The sequence below is a fragment of the Amphiura filiformis genome, chromosome 20, assembly GCF_039555335.1.
Source record: "Amphiura filiformis chromosome 20, Afil_fr2py, whole genome shotgun sequence".
In the NCBI taxonomy this organism is placed as follows: Eukaryota; Metazoa; Echinodermata; class Ophiuroidea; order Amphilepidida; family Amphiuridae; genus Amphiura; species Amphiura filiformis.
This window is the reverse complement of record NC_092647.1, coordinates 58,628,246-58,646,743: the sequence shown is the minus strand read 5'-3', so window position 1 is coordinate 58,646,743 and position 18,498 is coordinate 58,628,246. Positions and strand designations below refer to the sequence as shown.

The 18,498-nt window shown below is 36.1% G+C and overlaps 1 protein-coding gene across 1 annotated transcript in view; it reads right to left on the bottom strand.

Annotated features, from left to right (window-relative positions):
• The window catches only part of LOC140142439 (uncharacterized), a 22,809-nt gene extending 4,311 nt beyond the window's left edge, over positions 1-18,498 (bottom strand). The window contains exons 1-4 of the mRNA XM_072164409.1: positions 18,353-18,498; positions 4,392-4,489; positions 1,496-2,457; positions 940-1,044 (exon numbers count right to left, since the gene is read on the bottom strand). Coding sequence (XP_072020510.1) covers positions 940-1,044; positions 1,496-2,457; positions 4,392-4,489; positions 18,353-18,368 — 1,181 coding nt within the window. The 5' untranslated portion in view covers positions 18,369-18,498. The remainder of the gene's footprint in view (positions 1-939; positions 1,045-1,495; positions 2,458-4,391; positions 4,490-18,352) is intronic.

Here is an 18,498-nt window from a genome sequence, read left to right as displayed (position 1 = left end):
CGCACAGTACATGGGGGTGATATACAGCTATTCGCCATAGAAGTGGTGATGTAACAGGATTAACTACCATAGCAATAGGTTTAAACAATTTTTGAATATATTGCACTGCATGTCCATACAGTACCTCTGCATTGAACCATAGATACCAAAATACAGGGATAAAGACCTGGATCGTAATTCTATAGAATATTCAAATCCTGCTTATCACTCGCACCTGTAAGATAAGTAGGCTATCTTTGTAAAGAACGGTATTGTATTCAATCTATGATTCCATACATACACAGGTGATGAGTAGAACCTGCTTGTAGTGCAGGCCAATATTAAACCCTATTCAGTATCGAAGTTACGTAATGTTACTATGCCAACGGGATCACGCGCCAGAGTAATGAACTACGATCGAAACAATCACCACACAAAGTATATGGTACTCGAAGGATATAAAAATAGCGTGATCCGGTAACCAAGAGAATTACGTAACCACTTCGATGCTGAATTGCTATGGTAGTTAATCTTGTTACATCATCACTTCTACGGTGAATATACACCCTTAAAGAGAAAACTTGGGATATTGTTATGAAAATTTAATCCCTCTCTTCTTCTAAGTAAAAAGGTTTCACTGGGTTTCATAGAAGAATGGCAGTCCCTTGCTCAGATTGATGTGAGCGCCCTGTTAATGAGCGACATACACAAGCTTCGCGTTCACTTTAAGAGCGCCAATCTGCGCCGACCAGCGATTTTACGCACAATCGGCCAATCAGATTATCGGTCTGTTGCTATGATTATCACACGTCTGTCAATTTGTCAGACGATTGATTCAGCCAATCAGAACCCCACTTCCGTGTATACGCTCTGCACGCTCTCAAAATGTAAACAAGTGTCGTTTTTCTCTGACAAAATCTTTAGTAATTGAATTTGCAATGAGAGAGTATAATTACTTACCTGTCTCTATATTGTGGTACTCTACTAGCTACATGTACTCTACTTGTTTCAGTTGTGCATTCTCCTATTTGCTCCTGTACTTCGGATTCCTTCGCAATCTCATAACTATAAATATTTGAAAAGCAACCATGTGAAAGAAATATTAAAGGCAGCAAATGATGATATTGAATGAGAATAGCAATATAGGACTTTTGTTTTTACTATCCTCTACTGTGTGACAGATGACAGGCAGGTCCAACATGTTATTGTAGTGGATACCAGCAGCACCTGCATCCACTGCTAAAAATATTGGACTTGACTGTCGTCTATCACATGGTACAGGAGAGTAAAAAAATCCTATTGTTTATTCTCTAAACAGTCAGTAGGATGGTAGGACGCTTAGTACACTACATGGACGCAACGCGCATGTTCCAGTTTGACCAAGAATTACTTAGGTTTAAATTAACTTAAAGATCTAACAGCTCTATTTTGATTGATTCATCAGATGATTATATCATGTAATATTAGAGGGTCTGTTTGAAATTCAGTAGTGCCCGGTGATATTGTATTAGCTTACCTCTCAAGAAGAAAATAAAGTACATCTGAGATGGTACGCAGGTTCAATGTCATTTTCATTTCAAGTAGCCTGTTATGAATATCCATGTCTATTCTTAATGTCACGCCAACATGTCTTATGGTATCCACATTCATCAATTCACACTGTCTTTTATATTGTCTATAATACACTTTTTGAAGTATGGCCTTTTCGCCTCCACTGATGTGCTGAAGAGAGTGAACTTTCACAGGGTCAAGATGACCAGATGGTTGTTCAGCTGCTGTACATCTAAACAAAGATGATTCTGGTATCTTGTGCAACTCTGGTACCACTGATATCTCTTGTACCTCTGGTGTTTGTGGAGCCTCTTGAACCACTGGTACCTCTGGTGCTTCTGGTATAGGCAGATCATTCAAAAGCTGTACTAAATGCGGTGCATGGGTACGCTTTTCCGGTAGATGTTCTAAATGTGGAGCACGAGAAAGCATTGCAGGGAGAGTTACTAAAGTCTGGTTGTATTGTCTGGTATCTACTTTATTAAATACGGCCTTTTCACCTCCACTGATATGCTGAACAGAATGTCCTTTCCCAAGTTTCTTTAGAGGTTCTTGACTGCCAGGGTCAAGATGACCAAATGGTTGTCCAGCTGCTGTACATCCAAATGAGGGTGATTCTGGTATCTCAATTACCTCTGGTTTCTCTTGTACCACTGGTATCTCTTGTACCTCTGGTACCTCTGGTGCTATCGTAATTGGCGGATCATTTAAAAGTTTTAAATGAGGTGCTTGGGTAAACATTTCCTGTAGAGGTTCTAAACGTGGAGGATGGGAACGTGTTGCAGGCCGAGTTACTGAAGGAGAAGCACGGGAAATCTTTAATGGTATAGGTTGAAGATCGGTACCAGTAGCATCACTTTTACGCTTTTGTATTGGTTGAAGATTGGTACCAGGCTTTTGTATTGGTAGAAAATTGGCAAGCTTTTCCTGAGAAAAATGAATAAATGAATAGTAGAGAGATTATGCTTGTTTTTTAATAAAATATGTATAAATGAGCCGGGTTTCAACATAGACCGGGCAGCGGGCATGTACAAATTAGTTTACCTACACCCATTTCAAGATATCATATAGATTTGCACAAGAAAATCCCCTGAATAGCTGCCACAGCGGATGCGTTGACATCACTGATGACCAGAGATGCATACTTGATAAAAAATGGAAAACCAAAAATGGTATAATGCTAACCCCAAATCAAATACATGCTACGTACGACAGCGTTCAAGCTTTGACTTACGTTTGGCGGACAAAAGTGTGAAAAAATTATTTAGGGGTGAAAATAATAAAAATTCTTGATTGTTTGTATGTTTCCAAGGGTAAAATATCATGTAGTTTCAGATTTTGGCACTTAAAACTCCCTATCTTTTATAGATTTCAAGACAAATTCAATTTTATGTCCGATTTTGGCAGAAAATAGCCGTTTTGGGGTGACAAAAAAATTGACTTGCAGATTTCCTGTGAGTGTATGAACATGAACACTATTAAATAGAGCCTAATTTTCTATACTAATTGTGTAACAAGGGTACAATTGTGATATTAAAAGCATTGAATGGGATCAACATATTTCTTTATTTTCGTAGCAGCATTAGAAACTTGAGCGTTCGGGTGACAATGGATTTTGAAAAAAAGCATGATATTCGCCTCATTTTCTATTTGAAAAGGCCATATCTCCACAATGGTATGAGCTATAGGGATACTTTAAGTGTCTTTTTGCTCAGTATTTCAATAGCTAAATGGTAATATAATAAATAAATAAGCTTCATTTACAGAAAAGAAAATAACTTGCAATATGCTACCCCAACCCCTAAGAATTTTGAGGGCGTGAAAAAATTAATGGATTCTCTAAAAAAAATAAGTCCTTCAAAACTGGGAGGTTTAAGGCTAAACAAACACAAACTTGCTCTTGCCAATACCTCCCTCTAGAGCAAGTTTATGTTTATTTAGCCCTAAGTATCCCCATTTTGAAGGACTTATTTTTTTTAGAGCAAATCTTCACTCATATTTGAGGATTTCAGGCAGAAATATGCCTGTACAGTGCTATGGGGAAAATTTTCAAGTTGATAATTATGCATTATTTATGTCAGATTCAGTTTCTACACAAAATTTCACCCTAGAAAATGTTCCTTTAAGTAGGATATCTTTCACTTTATGTTTTCAAAATTCTGGCCACAAAACACAAGTCAAAGCTTGAATGCTGTCGTACATTGTATGCATGAGGCCGGGGCATGAGGAGCACCTTGACGAGAAGAGTATAAGCAGGAAATTGTTTTTTTGCAACATCCCTAGGTTAGAGCAAGATTGTGGGTTAAGGTAAAGGTTACTTGGGCTAACGTTAAGCTACAGTAAGGTCTGGAGGTTGGGTTTATGTAAGGCTGTCAGTATGACCACAAATTTTTATGTATATATATTTTTTTAAATTGTAAAACAAAAATGGAAAGTTTGGGCAAATTTACAAAAAAAATGTAATTTCTGTATAATTACAGAAAAGTGGCATCTCTGAATGACTGCACCAAACAAAAAACACAATCTAGATGTAGTTAAAGGAGTATTTCATGATTCTAGCATCGTCTTTTTATGATATTTTTCAGTAGATATCCACAAAAAAAGTTTATTCCACAAAATTCCAGTTGATTCAGATTTTACGTTTGCGAGTTATACATGATTATATATAGTACACTGTTCCATAGACAATGTGTTGTAATTTCATTCTGGTATACCAGAACGTACTTCAAATTTCTCGATATTTTTGCTAAATGAATTAATCTTTTGTACATGAACATTATGTATTGTAGCCAGAGGTAGTATAAAAATCTCAACTATTTTTGAGAAAAGTGGAGGGATGATGAAGTATACTTGTAACTTACAAGATGTGGACTGTATTGGCATCTAGCCTGTTTAAGTTTCTTCCTTTCTACACGCTGCTGCTTCAGGTTTTCAAGCCAACTTCTCAGTACTTCTCGATCTATTTATGATTACAAATCAAAAGAAGTAAATGGCAAAATTTTGGTTAGAATCATGTCTCAATGCTGGCCAGTAAATCATGTCTGTCACTATTTTGTCTTACCTTAATAGTTGACCTAATTATTAGCACCCCACTCATATCACCTTTGTTCCATAATCATTTATGTATACAATGTAGGACATTTTTTTGTTTTTGCTATAGCCCCCAAATGAAATGTATTTAATTATGTTTGTACTCACTCAGGTAATCAGATAATGTCATAATGTTAAATAAAGATTACTGAGTTACAGTTACTGGAACTAGTAGCATTGTGTGTGAAATTTACATCCGAACTAAGTGCTATTCTTTTTTATGGGCATTTAGTCTAAAATGGCCCAAAATGAGGAGTTTTCAATATTGCCATCCATTTCTAATCGTCATCCCCATAGGCCTACATTTGTAGACTTTACATGTAAAATAAAAAGGCTCATAAAAATTTAATAGCACCTAGTTCGGATGTAAAATTCACACAAAATGCTTTTTGAGTGATTACAAAGATAATTAAATAGTTTTCATCTGGGGGCTATGTGGAATTTTTGTTAATGTATTCTTGTATTATATATTTGCCATTGGAAACAAAAGGTGTCATGGACATGGTGGGAGCCTTTGGCCTTAATAGTTGTCAGTGGCATAGATTTCTTTTTGACATTGAGGGTGGATGGGGTTTGAAAAAATTTCTTGACTGTAGGCTATGTCCTTGAAAATGTGCAAAATTGGGGGTCATTAATTGACCCCCAATTCCCCTCAACAAACATGGTAAATGTTATAATACTAGATTTCACGGTTCTCGGGTTGAGTGGTTCTCATTATAGGCCTGTGTCTAATTACCAAACACCCGTTACCCATATACCCGCCCTGACCTTTTAAACTACTATGATATAGGCAGCCCTCGAATTAAGGATCTGAAGGGTCACGGCAACTTTTTTAGGGCAAGTTGGTAATTGCCTTGGATTTTCACTGAAAAGACAAGGCAGCACGGCAGTTTGTAATATTTCAAGAGGGCATCATGGCAACTGTTGAAAAATTGAGAAGGGCACCAAGGCAATTTCTCAAAAGTCAAGAAAACACACACAAACATAGATAGATGATTTTACAATGAAGGGGCAGGGCTGGGGCACCGACAGCAACTTCATTAGAGGGCACGGCAAGTGACTGCCTTGGGTAAAGGACATATTTTGAGGGCATTACGGCAGTGGGGATGGGCACCCACGGCAAAATGCCATGGGTGCCGTGGGTTAATTCGAGGGCTGGATATAGGCCTGCGTCTCTTAGTGATCAATATAATGGGCTATTATAGGCCTTACCTGGTTCTGGTCCGATGATATGCACACTGACACTGTAATGCTTTCCGATACCGCTTGCGCCCGTCGGTACTCACGACACGGCCGTTGATACTCAGGCGTATGCGCTCTGCGAAAGCACGCGATAGCTCATGCAAGCCGCGATAGCACGCGGACAGATGGACAAACTCTCTATATAATTAGTATTAAAAGAATAAAAGGGCATTTCGTGATCCACAGCCTCATCCCGATATCCCCCCACTTTTCTCAAAAAAAGTTGAGATTTTATATCACTAGAAACCTCTGGCTACATAATGTTTATGTACAAAATATTTCTTGCAGATTAATTCGTTTAATAGCAAAGATATCGTGAAATTTGAATTTCGTTCTGGTGCACCAGAACGAAATTACAACGCATTGTCTGTGGAGCAGTGTAATACCAGAGAAGATACATCTTCTCTATGCCTGCCACTTCCACATACTTGTGCATAATACGGAAGGTCGATTTGTGCCCATAAATGTTTAGGCCTATGTTAAACTGTATGTTTATACAAATTGTACAGCTATCATTTCTACCCTATGACGAACCGACATACCTGTAAATCAAATAGCCCACAAAAAACTGGACATCGCTGGTATTTTTCATGAAGAAAAACGACACTTTTTACGCGGAACATGTCCAAAACACGCCAGCTGACGTACAAGCCTCCCCACGCATGTACATAAACAAGCCGTGTTCATTGTTTAATTGTCACCTGCAGCTGTTCGCAAGAAAACTTTCTGCATAAAATTACCTGGGGTCGTTATCAGGCCTGAGACACACTGGCGCTAGTTTGAGGACAGTCACTATGAGTTACTAATGTCGGCACATGCAGAAAATGCGTGATGGGTCGCCAATTTGTGACTCGTGCAAGCTAACACAAACAAATTATTGGACTTAATAATCTTTTCAAGTTTTAATAAAACGTGCATCTATCATGATAATATTACATTTTATTATTTTATTATTTGAATTACATAAGCTATGTCAATTTTGTGTCCATGTTAATTTTTATATGGATTTACCTGTGCTGATTTTAAACTGTTGTGAACGTGGAGCTACGCAAATTGGCAGGCGATTACCCACCATGCAATGCGAATACACGGAAACGATCCAGTTTAGGATGCATCGCAGTTCCTGTTGTGTAAACCAGGCGTAAACCGCCCATCCAACCTGATCGTGTGCACAGGATTTGTGCTGGAGGCTAGTTAATGCGCACAACCAATGCGCAGAAGAAGACCTTGATACTAGGCGGAGCTTACGTTTCACAAGAATGATTGACAGCTGTGAGTAAGTGAAATTCTGTTCTGTGATTGGTACAAAAATATGGTTCTCGTATAAATGAATATATTATCCATGGCTTCAAAATTAGGAACCGTTTCTTCCACAGAGCCCTATAGTATATAGGGCTCTATGGTCTCTACTCGGAAACAGGACACCTCGCCCCCACGCACTTCGCCTACACGGCATCTCGCCTATACGCCACTTCGCCTACGTGCCATCTCGCCCCCTATGCAATGCAATGCATTGCAATGGCGATTGCGGATGTAGGCCCCTATAGTCGGGCTCTCATTCACGCGCGGATGGGAAATAGTGTTCACTTTGGTTGGGATTCCGAAAGGTGGTTTATTGTTTGATACGGTTTCTAGACTGAAATTTTGCGTAGAACACGCTCCCGTAGTCCACTTTAATTAAAAATGTGCCCAAAGTGCTTTTTCGGGGATGCCCCTACAATGGGGGTCAAAATTTCTAAAAATGTATTCTAAGGCCAATGGTGGTGATTTTGGTGTCTAAATATATGTTTATGGACATGAGAAAGTCATTTAGACAGTTTACGAAATCCAAAATGGCTTCCTGATGTTCCAAAATTCAAAATGGCGGCCAAAATGGTGAATTTTAGCCAAACTTATTTGAACGGCTTTTTCAGGCCGATGGTGGTGATTTGAGTGTCTATGAATAGAAAGGAAGGAAAGAAAGAAAGGGAAGGAATAAAAAGATAAAAAGAATGGAAGGAAGATAAAGAACGAAAGAAAGGGAGGAAAGAAGGAAGGAAAGAACGAAAGAAATAAGGAAGGAATGAAAGAAGATAGAAGGAAGGAAAGAAAGAAAGATAGAAGAAGGAAGAAAGGAAAGAAGGAAAGAAAGAGACAAGGAAGGAAATAAGGAAGGAAGGAATGAAAGAAAGATAGGAAGGAAAAAAGAAAGAAGGAAGGAAAGAAAGAACGGAAGAAAGGAAGGAGTAAAGAAGGAAGGAAAGAACGAAAGAAAGAATGGAAGGAAGAAAGAAAGGAAAGAAAGAGAGAAGAGAAGAGAAACTTACCGGTACTACTCTGGTAAAAAAACAAAGAAAGAAAGAAACTAACTAAATACAGGATGAAACAAACTTAGACTAACCTATAAGTAGGCCTACTTGTACTTAGAAATCTCCAGCATAAAGAAACTTACCTAAAAATCTTGGACATTATATATCTTTGTTTTATTGCTGTAAAGCGCTTTGGGATCGCTTGATGTATTGCGCTATATAAAAATAAAGTATTATTATTATTATTAATATAGTCCGGGTATTATTTGAGGTGAACCTGGAATTGGATTAGGCCCGATATAGTTTCTGATTCTCTGACATTGCCTGATAAGATATCCGACCATGGATCCGATCCTGTAAAGACTGACATATGTCGCAATTTTTTCATCATCATGGTCATTGAGCAATTTAAATATTACCAAAAATGGCTGAAATGGACCCAAAATCGAGAAAATGGTAATTGGTATCTATACTAAGATATGGACCAAATCGAGAAAATGGTAATTGGTATAGACTATAAGTGCATGCTTTTCGGAGTTACGCATCTACTCCAAGTAGATACCAAGCATCAAAAAGCATTAAGTGCTTTTAGGAAACTCATTTTAAAGCCAAACATTGGCCAAAAGTACCCACAGGTGTAATGAAATGCAGTTTCTCCGTAGCCTGATGAAGTTTTGAGCTTTACAAACACGCTACTGCTGTCATAGACGCGTTTTGATTTTTGGTTTGATAACATTAATTCAATTGTACCACATAATGTTATTACATAAAAGTCAGGAAAACGTTTTTAACATGTTTGATATGAAGCTGCTGCAACAACATTTTAATGTTTAAGAAATATTTTTCACGTTTAAATATTACATTAGGCCTACGTTATAATGTTTTGCGTATGTTTAGTTGGGTAAATATATTTAATAATTGATATGATATGTCATTTATAAAGTGAGCTCAAAATGTAATTTTCCACATTCTGCGCTCAAAATCTACCACGGTCCATAACTTGTAGTGGTGTTGGGGTGTGTTTAATTGTAGGCCTACATTGTATACGTTGTTATGATGAGACGTTTGTATTTGCGATATGACATTCAAAGCTATTCAAGGTGAATCTTTTATTTTGCATTAAATTATAAACTACAAATGAATTCAATCTTTGAAAGTCAATATTAAATATGATATGGGGTACGTATACATGTGCGTGTTTGGTGTAGTTTGGGGTGTGTGTGGTTATTGTAACAGGGTGTGTTTAGGCCATGTAGTTGATGTGATTAGACGTTTGCAATATACCATAAATGTGTTGGTGTTTAGTTTTTGTAGTTCTTATACTTATGATGAAAATTCATATGCCGTTTATATCATTTCGCTTTATACTCCAGAATGAACCATCTATATATATGTATGGAAGACCAGCAAGAACCATTTTGTGTTTCTTGCAATTTCCTATACTATGTTCTCTTTAGTTGTCCTAAATATGTTGTATAGAATACCGTTGTAGAGCCCCATAAGCTCCTTTTCTAAGAGTTTCGACCCCGATTTGTCAAATGTCAAAAATCGTGATTTGATATATATATTTAAAAGACCATGATTATGCATGTTGATGTATTTTTTGGAGAAAACGATCTTCCAAATCTGGGTGTATGATGTGCTGTGGGTGTACCGTGGTGACAGAAAAGGGGAAAACGAAACACCGATGTGCACAAAATAGAAATACAGAAAGAGAAAGAAAAGGTCTTTCATCTTATTTGGAAAGGTCTCATTACTCCAACTTTAACAAATGACCGTTATGCAAAATTGACTTGCGGCATAACTTAAAGCAGATATCGCATGATGTTAAATTGTTGATTAATTTTATTCCGTGTGTGATTTGCCGAAGTATGTGAATATATTAAATGATTGATTGACAGATTGACAAGTATTACAGATTAATCATAAAATACAATGATGTATCATACATACCTGTCAATCATTTGTATATCATGCATGATTTGTCTTTTTTGTTGTTGCTTTATAGTTACAAAAAAAAACCATTGCAATTGGCTATACGCAGCATAATATTTATAATAGGTCTACCCCGGAGGCCTACATGATATGTATAACAGGCCTTGGTCCTACTTAGCGGTTTTTTACATTTTATTTCGTGTTTTGACTCATTAAAACCTGGCACTGTACTGTAAAAGCCAGACCAATTCCGAATTGAAACATACATCAGCCTGTGAATGATGATCTGATCAGCTGCTGATGAACCATGCACTATAAAACGTCAGACTATTATTAACTCAGCTCAGATCGAAAGTGTAGATTATGTTCGGTTTTTAACACACCGTGCTGATGTGGTTATAACAATATTTTTAAATATTTTAATATGTGTATGCATTTTTTCAACATGCATTTTTTATAATTTGATAACTTCGTGTTAAAGTGTTATACGTGAATTTTTATGAAGATAATTTTTTATGAAGATAATTATAAAGAAAAATATGGCAGTCTTAATTTTCTTAATATTTTTCCAGATACCATTGATTGTTAAAACTTTCAGCCTGCTTTTAATAACTTGATAACGTGATAAAGTGTTTAAAATAAATTTTGGCAATTTTCTCCGAGACAAATTTAAAACAAACCGCGCGAGGGAGGGCCTGATGTGCTATGCGTTTCGCCCCTTTTTACACCGCGGTATTTGCTGCCGACGATTGCTTGACAAGTCCCCTGCGTGCCTGCACACCGCCAGCCAAACCACGGAATGGCCCGGAAATTGAATATACTGGATACGTTGCGTACTACGGTCACAGTGCCATTGATTTACCCATGTCATACCCGGCGATTTCATGGAAGTCTTTACTTGCCAGCCTTGGAGGACGGGTAGTGTGCGCAACAAAAAATTTGTAATTGCGGGCCGTGTTAAAACATGTTTTGTGCTTGTAAGTCCGGACCATGCACACGAAGACGAAGGAAAGCCATTGAATTATGGCAAAATCATAAGGGTAATGAAAGTATGAATGTATTTTACTTGGGGTATTTTATTTTTACAGGTATGTTTTCATGATTGAACAAAGAATCAATTAGGCTCCTATTATGTATTTGAAATGTGTTATTTTATTTTACAAATTATGTTTACTTACTTCATATAAGTTCATACTTTTTAGTGTTAAATTAATTATGGCCAGTATGGCCTAATAATTTATATATTATATGGCAATAAAAAGCGCTAATAGCGATTTTTTGTGTATTTTTATTTAACCGAATCATTCATTTTACCGACTCAAACTCAGTTAAAATAAAGTTTGAGATGTTCAAAACTTTTAAAACTTGCAGTCCTATAAAAGATATTAAATCAGAGATCTTCTTTGACATAGCCTAATGAAACAATTAAGGGAAAAAATATTTGGCAAATTTTTCAAAGACAAATGCGCACAACTAGCAAAACAAACGCCAGCAGCATGCAGCTGTGAGATATTTTGTGGGGTGCTGTGCAGTGACTTATGCCCCATTTTTGCACCGCGTGTTAGCGGCGGATATTAGCTACCACTTACACGAAAACGCCGGGTGTGATTATGTTCAATCAATGCATGGTACCGTGATTCTGAGCACGCATGCCTTACACACTGATGTACGATCGATTGCTTGACAAGTCCCGGGTCAAGTATGCTCTCAGTTTGATTAAGACCCCGAGAACAGTATACGGGCCAACGGGCCATGTTTTGTGCTTATGACGTAAGCCCTATCGGAGGTAATGCGAAGAAGAAAAAAGTTGCAAATGTTTGCAAAACTGGTTAATACTAAATACGATTTCGGTAAAATTTTAATTTGGGGTTATTCTTTGTCAAATATTATTAGTAACACGCTACCTAATAGGCCTACATCCAAAGGCCCATCATGTTCTTCTTGTTTTCACGCAAAAGGCCGGCTCCCAAGACCACTTTGTGGGAAAAGTCCTAAATTTTATAATATGGCCCAGAAAGAACTCTTTTTTTTTGGTGGGGGGTCTTCCCTCGAAAGGCCTCATTTGTTAGCAACTGCCCCGAAAGACCTCTTTTTTTATCCTACTCCTATTTATCGCACAATTTTGCCCACGAAATACCTTATGACCGCAAATAATAATATTAAATATATTATATTAGCGGGGACCCGGGTCTCCTACTAGTTTTATTTAAAGACCAGATGTCAGTTCAGATACCAAAATTAAACTTTCATTTATTTTTTTGTGATTTGGAAAACTTTAGCTTAGTGCATGATTTGGTCAACCAGCTGAGAGTTGCCAGTTGATAGGCCTGTGATTTACCTGTTTATTAAAATGGATCAGTCTTATTCTGTTCATCTTTTGTTATTTTATGTCAAGTGTAATAATACAATAGAACACTATCAAATATGCATAAGGTTAAACTAATTGTAGGCAAGCATACATTGTGAAGAGGGAGGCCTCACTTCCAGACAAGACTTGGTCAAGTGAACACTCAAAATATTTTGTGTGTGTTGCAAAATTGATCGCATCATCAGTATATTTTGTGAGAACAAAATTGTTCTTGTTTTATATCAGTATAAGACCTATCCAAGCCAAAGATAGGCTTTGCAATTGTTTTATTGTACCCAGGCAGAGGGTGGTATAAGTTGGCATAATTATTATCATCACACTATGGAGTTGTGAAGATAGAGCTGTTGAGTCACACAGAGGTGTGAGTTTGAAATGCGATCTGCAACTGAATTGGAAGTCACCAAAACTGACGGATGAAGTAAGTTTATAAAACTCTTAATTGTTATTGCATAGTGTTAAATTATATGCATGCTTGATACTGTATGTTGTTATTCTTAATGTATTATTTTAAAGTTTAAAAACAAACTGGTGGAAATTGATTGTATTTGAAGAACAAAGAAGTTTAAAATTTCCCGCCAAAATTGGAGAACAAAGAACTTGCATGTTTACATGATTGTTAATTGGAGATATACTCATGCACTTATACATGTAATATGAATAGAATGGAATGAGTATCATGTGTAATTATATATTATTTTAATGTCATTAAAAAATGAGTCTGATAAAAATTATCCCAAGATTTACTTTGGTACTTGTATTATCACCACTTGGGTAATTTTATTAAATGTTTCAGTTCTCGACCGATACATCCAACCATGAACCAGACAATGTTTGCCGTTACCAAATCCTGTGAATTAATCAGCTGTAATCAGTGACGGTTTGGCCACCCTAACTAAGAAAAACCAATCTGTAGAGATTCGGGTCAGCACACCATCAACCAATTCCAGGATTGGCTGCATACTGAACCATGGTTCCAACTAAATATGTTTAAAAATGTCGGTATTGATTTTTAAAAAAAATTAAATAATGGACTTGAACTGAAATGAACTGAGAACTCCAATATTCAACTTAACTCAGGTACCCATCAAACGAAGCAGTTGAATTTTGTACATCATTGTCAAAGATATTTAATTATTATGTGAAATCGTTATTCGTGTATGTTATCTATTTAATATTGAAAGACACGAATAAGTTACTCATCAAAACGAAGCATTTGTATTTTGTTAATTATGGTCTAGTACCTTTAATTTATTTTAAATTGTTATATGTGTGGATATTAATATGTGATTTTGAATTACACAACATTGATTGAATACTTCAACTGAAATTTATTTTTGAGTAAATTACTTCAAAAATAGGTCAGTGTATTATTTGATATTTTCGGCTATCATTTTTTTTTATTGAAATAAATTGCTTTGTGAATCAGTCAATGTTACCCATTCAGATAAGTTGCAATTATTGAATTATCTGAAAACATCAATTTGTTTTCAATTAAGCATTTATCAGTCGTTGTAAAATACAATTAGGGTAAAAAGAGCTGATTGATTCCTTACACCTTACCTATTATATTGTTGCATGTGAGTTGAGATTAAGTATAAGGAATAATCACCTCTTACCCACTTTAACTTTTGATCATTTGAACTATAATACTTTGTTTAAATTGTTTGATTTTATGATTGGATCTAATCAATTAAGTCAGATTATTGAAAGAAGTTGTATGTATGTATGTAGTTTAAAATGTTATAATGTAAATGCACTTTTGTTAATATAAAAGAACAACAGAAGATATACTATTCTAAGAACATATTAAATGAAATAATCATTTAAAGATTTAAATTACTGTTGTCTTGTGTTCCTAATTCTTATTTGTGTGAACAGTACCGCTGCTTTTAATTATAATCCAACATGTTCATCCTTCGGGTGTGACACCAGAGATAACCCCTTCATGAACACACCTCGAAGAATGAAGCGCGCAAATGGAAAATGTTACTTTTGCTCGCATAAAACTGAATCTGGAATCTGTGTTTTGTTTTCTTTCTCCTGTAATTCTATAATCTTTCTCATTGACTTTGGTTTGTTTATTTGTTCAAATTATTTTAGACAAGTGTTAATTGTGTGTATGGCCACTCAGCCTGATCATGCAAACGACATCCGAGTAATTATAGCTTCCAAATCTGGGTGTTTGATAAGCCTAGATAGGGAAGACCTATTCCTAGACGGTGCGCACATGAACAGGCAAAATAATGATTTATATGAAGTTTAAAATGAAATCATGTATGGTATTTGATAGACCTATGCGGTGCGGCGTGTTAACAGGATCTAGGAAAAATAACGAGTTATATGAAGTTTAAAATGAATCATACCTGTACCGGTATATAAAGCCAAACAACCTACATCTTCCAAATCTGGGGAAAATAACGAGTTACGTGAAGTTTCAAATTAAATCACAGCCCGTATATCAATAAACACATTTATTACACAAAATGTTTCCATTTATTTGAAATTGTTTCCCAGGGTAGCTCCGATGTCTTACAAACAGAATGAATTTGATGTACATGTATACTCAGTGGACATGTTTAAACATTACAATGCCAAAAAATCAGCATGATCAGGGTTGAAACGTGTTATTATGTAAAAACGATCGAAGGCCTACACTATATGGCTTTATCTCTTGGCCCGACTCTTGACAGCTCAGTTTCGCACACTAAATTAATAAGAGAAACTTAAGAAATAAGGGGAAGGTTCGACTTTGAGCTTGTCACCAAGAAATTTAAGAAAGAAGGACTCCACATGTCATTTCAGTACACCCATTATAATAATTTTTTCTCTTTCCCGTCCAACTAAAATACCTAATACCTAAAGCGTTACTTGCATTTGAATCAAATAAATATTATATAGGATACATGCTAAATACTTGAAGCCAAAGCAATTAAGTATAACGAGTCAGATCATGATGACGGTGTTTATGCTACATCATATCTTGCCAGGTGCTCCTTTGTTAAAAGGGATATCCCTGATGAGGAGCGGTCAAAGAGTAGTTCTCGCCAGTCAAGAAAGATAAACTGTGAAAGTACACTAACCGCCCCACCGAAAAGGAACTTTCGCGATTCGTCTTCATGGTCTTTCTTCGCCATGTGAGATACTAGTAGTGATCATAGTCTGAGTTTGGTAACTATAAAGAAAAAAAGGTCCTACTCGTCGGACTATCAAAAAGCTGAGATGGTTAAATAATACCGGGAAATAATAGCATTGAGTACGACATAGAGTATCATCATTATCAGTTTGTTTTATAAAGCAAAGTTTCAACAGCCGTATAAATTATACGATATGCATGAATAAAGTGCACATGACATAGGCCTACGTGTCTTCCAAATCTAGGTTTATCAAACTCCCAGATTTGGAAGTTATATGAAAGTGGTCCTTTAAAAAAAATTTTTATTCATTTTGCATTTATATTAAACAGGACAAAAGACAAAAGACAAATAACTTGAGAAAAAAAAGATAGAAAGAATAAAAAATAACATACACAACACAAATACAAAAGCATCTCTAGTCTTACATTATAATATATGACTAGTACAATATTATGCATATTTTTAAATTCGTTTAAATACTTTGTTTGTCCGTGGGCACACGAGAAAGACAATAATATGTTATATTTATATATAATTACTTTGTTGTTACATTATTTTCTTACACAAAACCTCCCCATTTCATACGAAGTGGTCCTTCAATAATGTGTGATTTGCATAAAAAATAGCTTCCTATTTAAATATTAGTTTTCACTGATAGCTCGTACTGATCGCATTATCCCTTTTAATTTCGAGCCAAACAAATGAGGTAAAAGCGAAGAAAATTGCTATTTCATTCCAGCGCCTACAATCTGTGTATTAGCTCGCCGATCATATTATTATCGGAAGCTAAAGGAAAATTATAAAAGACCAACTTGGACCCAAACCAAACCGGGCCTACCACGAGTCAGACTCAGATGCCAACAACAACCCACCAGGAACCACGGAAATCCATCCAAAAGATAATAATAAGAAGTTAAACAATAACATAACACATAACAAAAAGTAGAAAAACAAACATAAAAATAGAACAAAAAGGCCTAAATCCAAAAGAAAGCAAGACCAAAGAAAAGCATATACGCAAAAAAAAAAAAAATTAAAGAAAAACATAATGGAAAAACAAAAATAGGACAACAAAAAACCCAACCCCAAACATGTCAGAAAACAATACCAAATAAACAAAATCAAAAGGAAACAGTAAAAAATACAGACAGACATAACATTAATTGATACAGACAAAATAAAACAAACAAAAACGCATAATATGCAAAAAACAATACGATCGTACCAAATTAGTATATAGTAGACTACAAAACAGTACAAAATAAAGAAAAGGATAACTAACCCAAACCGAGCCAAAATAGAACTAGAAACGTAACAAAAACAAGCAAAAAGCCATAGGCCTATCCCAAACAAAGAAATTAATTTACCAAACAAAGAAAAGCATAAACAACAATACACTAATTAAAGGAAAAAACTAAATTGAATATATATAACCAAAAACCCACTCAGACAAAGCTCTAATAAATCCAAAACAAATAAACATTAAACAACATAACAAATTATAGCAAGAACCAAGAACAGCAACAAAGCCAAACACTAAAAAAAAACCATTACGAAATATAAAAGACGAATATTACAAATTACCCAATAAAGAATTAGAAAACATGCAAAAGTCCAAAAGACTAAAAACGGTACCGTAGGAAACATAAAAACGTAGGCCTTTATTTTGATGCACTTTTCGGAAACGCAATACTGAGCTACTATTCTAATTGCCGCTTTAGCTAAATTAGGTGAGGGGGAAATACAACTATACTTCTCAACTTCAAATCACCACAGCACGATCATTAAAAACAATCATCCACCTCTATCGCTATTCTCAAGACTACACCAGGATGTGGTCAGTAGGCCTATTCTCGTCCATTCAATGGGGCGATTTAATGAATACATCATTGATAGTACGGTCTGAATACACAAACATCCTGTGCGCATCGATCGTATACATCCACAATGCCATTGTGTTGCATTGCCGCTATAGCTAATTAGGGGGCGAGATGGCACGTAGGCGAAATGGCGTGTAGGCGAAATTGCGTGTAGGCGAAGTGCATTGTGGGCGAAGTGTCCTGTATTCCTCTACTCATCATACACGACCGTAGAAGATCTGGCCAGCGACGACGCTTGCCAATCAGGCTAGCTATTTGTACGGCGTGGCCTCTCATCCTTTTTATTATCTCTGGTCTTGTCACGCTGGTAGATTCGCCCACCTGTGATTACTGACCTGGATCTGACAGAAGATTGTGGAATTTACGATTTTCAGCAGCAGGATTTTATGAAACTGCCAATATTTGCAAGTATTCTGAAGGATCGGTAATAATTAAAATATTTTTCATGGTGTCGGTAGTGCAAGTTGAAGTTAGTGAATTTGTGGTTTTGTATGTTATGTGCAAGAGTGTTTTCAGGAAGCGTAAATAGGCAGGCCGTTATGCTAAGCTCTCCATCTTATATGCAAGTTCGGCGACGAACTGGACACATCACACGGTAGTGTGATGTGTCCAGCCTGGATATACATCTTCTCTGGTATTAATACACATATTAAATCATGCATAACTCGCGAACGCAAAAACGGAATCAACTAAAATTTTGGGAATAGGTTTTTTTAGTAAAAAAAAAATGAAAAATGACATAAAATAGAGGATGCTAGGCCTAGGATCACGAAATACTCCTTTATTAAGATACATGTATGCATGGCTTTTATTTTTATTTTTTATTACATGTATGCATGACACGAGCTTAAAAACTATAAGTACTGGCCCCGGGATTGTCCCTACCTTTTCCATTCATCATGGGAAAATCCGCTGCTTCATAAGACTTCTTCTGCGAGGACCTCCTCCTCAAATGATCCCAAAATCGCCGTAAAAAGTTGATTTAGCACATAAGGTAATTCCCCTGTAAATCATGAAATCATGAAATGAAA